At 43.6% G+C, this 8,114-nt stretch overlaps 2 protein-coding genes across 2 annotated transcripts; one reads left to right on the forward strand and one right to left on the reverse strand.

Moving 5' to 3' along the window:
- On the forward strand, positions 1–1,701 carry tmem187 (transmembrane protein 187). The gene has a single exon (XM_061246682.1). The coding sequence runs from the start codon at positions 137–139 to the stop codon at positions 899–901; it is 765 nt and encodes a 254-aa protein (XP_061102666.1). The 5' UTR covers positions 1–136; the 3' UTR covers positions 902–1,701.
- A 1,100-nt stretch (positions 1,702–2,801) lies between these two features.
- On the reverse strand, positions 2,802–7,223 carry si:dkey-9i23.8 (beta-1 adrenergic receptor). The gene is made up of 7 exons (XM_061244323.1): positions 7,092–7,223; positions 6,600–6,739; positions 6,219–6,408; positions 4,953–5,091; positions 4,272–4,436; positions 3,308–3,380; positions 2,802–3,100 (listed from the first exon to the last, which is right to left on the reverse strand). Coding segments are annotated over exons 1-7 (918 nt in total). The 5' UTR covers positions 7,093–7,223; the 3' UTR covers positions 2,802–2,890.
- Between the last annotated feature and the right edge of the window lie 891 nt (positions 7,224–8,114).

The raw sequence follows: 8,114 nt of genomic DNA on the forward strand, positions 1-8,114 counted from the left end.
ACGAAGAAGAACAACTGTTGGAACCTATCGGTGGAACTTTTCTGCTTTAATCTTCCGGTCATCGAATGAACAAAATCATTTGGATTTTATAACACAGAGATAATTTCGCTGTTTCTGCATTGTAGAGAAAGCAACAATGAAAGTTGCGCTGTCACACGTTATCATTTTCTTTGTACTTTGCGTTTCATTGGCAACCAGCGGGATATTCAACTCTGTTCAGGTGGACTTGACCTATGACCATTATGCCGAGAGAACCGTCGATTACCTTCCTGCCTTCTTAGCAATGCCATTTAACTCTCTGGTAAACTTGGGATATATCGCAATGGGAATTTACTGGCTATTGCAGCGTGTGGGAGACCGGGAAGACAAGAACGCTGCTTATGTGAAAGACGTGTTTGCTGTCATGGCAATAATGTACGCACCGGTACAGTGGGTCCGGCTGACGTCCCTGAGTCGGCTGCCCGCTGTATTGGACCAGTGGTTCACGCTGCCCATTTTTGCGTGGGTGCCGGTTTGGTGTCGGTTCGTTACGCACGGTTGGCGGCCGCGCTACGCGCTGGCTGTGGAGCTGGGCTCTCTGCTCAGCTACGGCTTGGCGCTGGTGCAGCACCGCGGGTTCGAGGTGGCCCTCGGCTGTCATGTGGCCTTTGCGGTGACGGAAGGCGTGCGGGTTCAGCGGCGCTTTGGGGACGCTCTCTCCCGGCGGTACCTGGCCCTGGCGGTACTGAGCTGCTGTGGATTCGTAGCCCTGAAGCTGCTGGACCACCCCATGGCACAGTACCGGCCTTTCCAGTACCTCACCGGACATTTCTGGTCCAAAGTGTGCGACGTTTACCAGTTTCACTACAGCTTCCGCTTCCTCACACACCTCACGAGCCTGGCACAGAGGCGCAAAGAGTAGAGTAGACATATCTCACGTTTCGGAAAGTGGTTTAGTTTAGACCTCCATCCTTTATTTTGAATAATTTCTAACTAGCATAGCAATTGCTGAATTATGGGATGGGGGTAGTTGGCAAATCTGTGAACTAGTAATAATTTAGCCATTTACCATATACCTGTATACAGAATTACATTCACTGTTTATATTGTAAAGCAAATTTACTGAAGGCATTTAGGGTAATACATTGGGTATCAAGCCTGCAACTTGTAGGTTATAAGCCAAGTCCAGTTCCTAACCATTACAGTGAATCAACACCCTAATGATGCATTTTAATTTGATTTCCCTTTTTAATTCAGTAGTGTTAATTTCAGTTAAATTTAGTGTCTAATGTTGAAATGTCTACATTATTTTCCCCTTTAACGGGTCTGGTGCAGCCCTCACTGGCTGAACTGGTTGTTCAGGTATTTATCCCACTGTAGCCCAGTCTATTTACTTTAGAGAGAAACCTTTGCTTATATCATTCCGCGTGGGCAAAACATGCTGTTCGTGAGGTATAACCGGAATATAAAATCAGATGGCTGTTTAAAACCTGCTCTAATGCCCTTACAACTGGTTATTTTTTTTCTTTTTTGGACAAATATTTGTCAATTGTATCTTTGTAGAATAACTGTAAAATTGTACATGATTTCTAGTTTAAAAAATATATATTCTGTTAATTAAAATGGAAAAATTTATTTCACTGTGAATACATACTTTGGTACATGCATAAAATATCTCCTCATTACTAAGGACCAGTAATATATAATAAAAGGTAAAATTCACTAGGATGAAGTCCTTTGGTCTCTGCTTTAATGAATTTGCAGAATCTCTAACCCAGAGAAGCAGCTTTTCACATTGTTTCTTCCTGTAGTTCAGACTGAACACTTACAAAAGGCACAACAGCAATTCCCCATCAGGGAGGTCAAACTAAAAACCCACTCTGTTAGTTACAAACACACTCTGTTTCACAACAGACACTTTTTTTTGAACGACGACACGACATCTTTAAACACAGTCCATTAAAACAGCTGGGTATTAACGGAAGCATTTCTGGTGAATGACTTTGCTCCGGGGCACAGCAGATGGGGATTTGGGATTTGAGCCTGCAGCTTCTCTCACCGCTACACCACAGGGCCCTGTTCTCACATGGAAACTGAAACGCACACCCAGAGCAGGATTACTTGAGTTAGCTGCATAACTACACGGAATAAAACCCACAAAACAGGATTACTGAGTTAGCCGGATAACTGCACTGCAGTAAAACCTGGAACCTTCCCAAATGTGGAACATGGACTGAAATAAAAAGCTGTTCTGGGTTTTACTCAGTGCAGTTATCCAGCTAACTCAGTAATCCTGCTCTGTGGGTTTTACTCGGTGGAGTTATCTAGCTAACTCAGTAATCCTGCTTTGTGGGTTTTACTCAGTGCAGTTATCCAGCTAACTCAGTAATCCTGCTCTGTGGGTTTTACTCGTTGGAGTTATCCAGCTAACTCAGTAATCCTGCTCTGTGGGTTTTACTCAGTGCAGTTATCCAGCTAACTCAGTAATCCTGCTCTGTGGGTTTTACTCAGTGCAGTTATCCAGCTAACTCAGTAATCCTGCTCTGTGGGTTTTACTCAGTGCAGTTATCCAGCTAACTCAGTAATCCTGCTCTGTGGGTTTTACTCAGTGCAGTTATCCAGCTAACTCAGTAATCCTGCTCTGTGGGTTTTACTCAGTGCAGTTATCCAGCTAACTCAGTAATCCTGCTCTGTGGGTTTTACTCGGTGGAGTTATCTAGCTAACTCAGTAATCCTGCTTTGTGGGTTTTACTCAGTGCAGTCATCCAGCTAACTCAGTAATCCTGCTTTGTGGGTTTTACTCGGTGGAGTTATCTAGCTAACTCAGTAATCCTGCTCTGTGGGTTTTACTCAGTGCAGTTATCCAGCTAACTCAGTAATCATGCTTGGTGAAGTACCCCCTGTACACCGCTCATAACTCCAGCTTTGTCACTGCTGTCAGAACCGGTTCGCTGGATGACTTCCGATAGGTCCACAGCAGGCCCAGCACGGCCTGTCGGAACTCCTGATTGGTGCAGTAGATGAGCGGGTTCAGCCCACAGTCCAGGTAAGCCATCATGGATGACATTGTGCGTAGCCAATCAGGAGCCGGTGATAGGTCCAGCCTCCCCAGCAGCACCAGCTGATTGGATAACAGGTGATGGGGGGGGTCACAAAATATGATTGTTTTGTGCACAATTCATATTCTCACAGTTCTTACATGAAATGTACTAATAATGTGGCAGTAATGTATTATTGAAAGTGTTCTGCCTGATCATCTTCAGCAGGAACATTTATTTCCATTGAAATGCATTCTCCCCTATTTCTGGGGTCACCATGAACCTCTCACCTCGGAGATGAAAAACGGGGTGTAGCAGAGCAGGTAGAACCCCACCAACAGAGGGGTGACTGAGGACAGGTCGCTGGGAGAGAGAGGAGAGAGAGAGGAGAGAGAGGGGGAGGTATGAAGGGTGCCTCGATGACTTCAGTGTTTCAGAATTCTCAATATTCTTACAGATATCTCCCTTTCACACGCAGTGTAATCAATCCTCATTTATGCAGCTCATTTAACCTCCACCAGAGCATTGCATTCATACTGCATGCACATGCTATTATGAAGGGAAGAACGGCATGGCCTATAATGACTGATTTAAGCTCCAATGAACATTGGTGCAGACGTTGTGTTGATTTCTAAGTGTTTGGTTTCACTTGAGCGTACCTCTGCAGGGTTCATATGGGGTGTGCAGATTGGATCACTTCATGCAATCAGGTACACTGCATTCAGGTGAGTTCAGGTACACTGTGTGATTGAGTTCAGGTACACTGTGTGATCGAGTTCAGGTGCACTGTGTGATTGAGTTCAGGTACACTGTGTGAACTTCATAAGGGCCAGGCAGTGAATAAAGGGCATTGTGACAATTTTAGTAAAACTGACAGAATTATTTAATGGTTTAATTAACTCCCCCTGCCCAGATATCACAGAAAATATCAGACACATGAGGTGCTGTTGGCCTACAGGTTCTGAAGACCAGGCTGGACATGGTGTTAAATACTATCTAATATTCCGGTAAACTAAGCATTAGGTAGAGTTTAGTGGTAGGAAAGGGTGAGCACTGCTGGGCTGAATGGCCTGTTCTCATCATTGAGTTCATTGAGAATCTTTCTGTTCCATGATGGCTGTTTTTAAATGTATTATTGTACTGTGTACAGTGGTGAAAATACCTCTCAATGAGGCTCTGAATAAATAAGGGATAGATGAAAATGAAAAATTTGACCTTGGAGCCAAACTGGGAGGTCGGGAGAGGGACACTCACTTGCTGCAGTTCCACCCCAGGCCAGCAGATGTCAGGATGGAGCAGAAGACGATCAGCAGGAATGGGAGGAAGACGCAGACTGAGAAGGAGCACAGAATGTACACCAGCATGTCGGAGTAGCTGCTCTCCCAGAAGACGGCACAGAGCATTTCAGCCGGGTCATACCTGAGACAGACAGGGTGCCTTCTGCAGAACTCTCTCATTACTCACAGAGGGTAACCCTCACACAGTGGTTATCCTTAACTAGTCCTCTATGAAAACACAAAATGATACAATTTCATTCACTTATGTGATGGCTTAGTGCGATCCGTTTTGCACTAAATATCTACGGTATTACTGTCTAGAATTGCGAATTGCAGCTATATTATCCAACTTTATGTCGTTGTTCTAATGACCTTTGGTATGCACTTATTGTAAATTCACTTTGGATAAAAGTGTCTGCTAAAATGTAATGTGACACAATGTAATGCAGCCTTAGGTAGTGTTTGTCATAATACCCTTTCTGAGCCTCTTATAAAATGTTTCTGCCAAATGAATCTGTGTAAATCTGATGTACCGGTAGTGTATGAATGTTACTCAGTCACTTACAGAGCACCACTAGGCAGGCCTAAGCAATATCCGACAGCTAAGGCTGCAAATACGTGCACTTCACGAGACCAAATCCACACTTCCCCACCTCACCTGATCCAGTCATACACCACAGGCACACTGCCCACCACCACCCCTGTCACCCAGGAAGTCAGGGAAGCCACTGCCATGACAACAGATAGACAGCTTCCTGTGGAGGCCACACGCATGGTTCTTTGGAGACACAGGATTGCTGCAGGGGGAGACAGGGACTGCTGTTACGCCAATAATAGTTCCAACACGTCTATCTTAAATACCTGTACTTATTTTGCAATGATTTACTGCTGCTTAATGAAATTAAATTTAAATCAGACTTCACCAGAGTTCCCTGAACTTATTTATTAACAAACCATTTAGATATCTAAGATCTACGAACATAACTACAGAAAACGTCATGCTTACACGAAACACACCGTTACCAGCAATCTTCTGTCCCAATCTGTAGACATTTAATAGTCTAGTTCAGGGCTGCCCGTCCCCATTCCCGGAAGTAATAATAATAATTTCATAATTAGCTGACGTTGTTATCCAAGGCGATTTACAGTTGATTTGACTAAGTAGTTGCCGCTCCCCCCTGGAGCAATGTGGGGTTAAGGGCCTTGCTTGAGGGCCCAACAGCTGTGCGCATCTTATCATGGCTACACTAGGGCTTGAACCACCAGCCTTCTGGGTCCCAGTCATGTACCTTAGCCACTAGGCTACAGGCAGCCCCTGTGATATGCTGACCTCCAACCCTAACCAAGTACACCTCATTCAACAGCTAGAGCTCTTGATAAGATGCTGATTAGTAGAATCAGGTGTACAAAATTAAGAGTTGAAATGAGAACCTAGGAGAGTCCAGCCCCCCACAGTAGGTCAGAGAGGCAAGGTTACAGTTGAGAACAGATGTATTCTTGCCCAAATTGACCCCAATAATCTTGCATTTATCATCAATGTAACCTCAGTCATAGCAAATCTTATTTCTTTTGAATTATTGTAGGATGTAAAGGCTGTGTGTTTCTCTTCTGTGATATGTGTGTATGTATGTATGGTTTTAATTTTTTTCTCTTCTTTCTCTGTACTCTTGGAAGAGTATTGTTATTGTTTATCCTTGTCACACAAGAATAGGAACTGCATAATGGACAGGATGGAGAGATCCACATATGCCTGCATTGTGTCATGGCATCACTGAACACATGATTATATTGTCTTGATTCCACCAGATAAATGGAAATTAAGTTTAAAAAAAGAGAGAACCTACAGGACAGTAGATGTCCAGAAACAGGGTTGGGCAGCCCTGCTCTAGTTTAATCGTTTATATAATTATGGTAGCAGTCCTACCCAGGCTGCCAATGGAGGAAGTGATGAAAGCAAATTTGAGCAGGCTGACGATCTCACACCATGGCGACCTCTGACCCCCCGTCACAACAGCAAACAGGGATCCGGAGATGATGAGCAGGGCGGAGCCAAGGTCAGAGAGGGACAAACTGACTAATGGGACCCAACATCTACACAGGAACTGGCCCCTGCACTGGACGAGAGAGAGGGCTCATTCCAATCGCATATTTTTCTCCTCCTAGGCGCTAGAAGTAGAAGTTAGGAACTCCCAATCTTTCTTTGAGCATGGAAACATCAGCACATCCTTTGCGGAAGTATTTTTCTGGAAAGCCCTCTTCAAAATATTAATTTATTTCACAATGGGTGTTGGAAATTTGCTCTTACCTTGAATTTTGCTAGGAGAACGAGTATGTTACCCACAACCCCCATTATCATTTCAACACTCAGGACTGCCATGAACAGCGATCTCTCAAGCCCAACCGGCAACTCCAACTCCTCCGATGAGACGTTCCTCGAGACATTCACTGAGAGAAATTGAGCATCACATCACAATGATCACATGCTCATTTAAAACTTGTACTATTAACCTGTTATTAGTCTTGTGGTTTTACAGAACTTATGTAGAATTGTTTTATGTAGAATTTGGCTAATAATAAATAATTCATGAACTTTACTAATACATAGAGAAACTGAAACCCTGCTGATTAAGTGATTTTGATAAATGTGGGTTATAAAGTACAGAATAGGCAACAGACGGATATCTCCTAATTATGCATATGCTGACTCTCCCATTAGAACTGCCTACAGTCTGTGGCATATTGCTTGATGATTGCTAAAATGAGGTGTCATAAAAATGTAGAATGAATGGTCACTTACTCTGGTATCAGTTGAGATAAAAATCCGCAATATGGAATGCATGGATAAAAGTAGGTTCTAGCATAACACCGACACGCAATACAGCAGCGATGTTCATTGTCAGTATCAGAAGCACCTGTGTCCTGCTTAATTATGACTCTTGTTTGTTTGCGCTTGTTAGTAAAGCCCTTATGTGGCTCCATCTGTCATTGGCTTAACCAACAAGCTGTGATTAATTTGATTTAACACACAGGCTGAGCTTATTGAAGATAGATCAAGGTGTGTGTGTGTGTGTGTGTGTGTGTGTGTGTGTGTGAGTGTGAGTGAATGAGTGAGTGAGTGAGAGTGAGTGAGGGAGAGGGAGAGAGAGATGGTTTAATTGATTAGAAATAGGCTATGATAAACAAAGTGAAATTCACAAGGTTGATACATACTGAGAATGGCATGAGATAGACAGACGGTTGTGGTGAGATCATGTTTTGAAGCCATTGCACATAATTAAAGTCCATAAACCTCAAAATAATAATTGAGCTAATTGGAGCCAGTGAAAAGACAGCTAGGCTTGGTGAGGTCAACACTGTCAGTTTGGGGCGGATGATGTAAATGACATCGCTCTGTTCTGGGGCTGAGTTTGCTCTAAACCTCTGATGGAAAGTCCAGCTTGGTTCCAGTCTGTTTTGAAGCTGGTCCAGCTGGTGTGAAACTGGTTTGGAGATGGTTGTGATAGCAGCCATTCTGGAAAGACCATGTCCAGCTTGGTACAGACAACAGATCATCACCAAATACCAGAGGGTATCCACTTGGAGCAGAAGCTGGTTCCAGCTAGATTCCATCTTAGGCTGGTAGAATGCAGACCAGCAGTAGCAGCAGTAATATGTATAAAACAGAAAGACAAAAATGCAAAATATACACTATGAAAATAATGATAACGGCCTGCATGATATATGGAAGTAGTGTTGAACCCACTGAGCTGGATAATAACCATGGATGTTACCCTTTCGCTGTCGCGAGCTACCAGTATGCCACATTCAAAATGGCGATCAT

The sequence above is a fragment of the Conger conger genome, chromosome 6, assembly GCF_963514075.1.
Source record: "Conger conger chromosome 6, fConCon1.1, whole genome shotgun sequence".
Classification (NCBI taxonomy): Eukaryota; Metazoa; Chordata; class Actinopteri; order Anguilliformes; family Congridae; genus Conger; species Conger conger.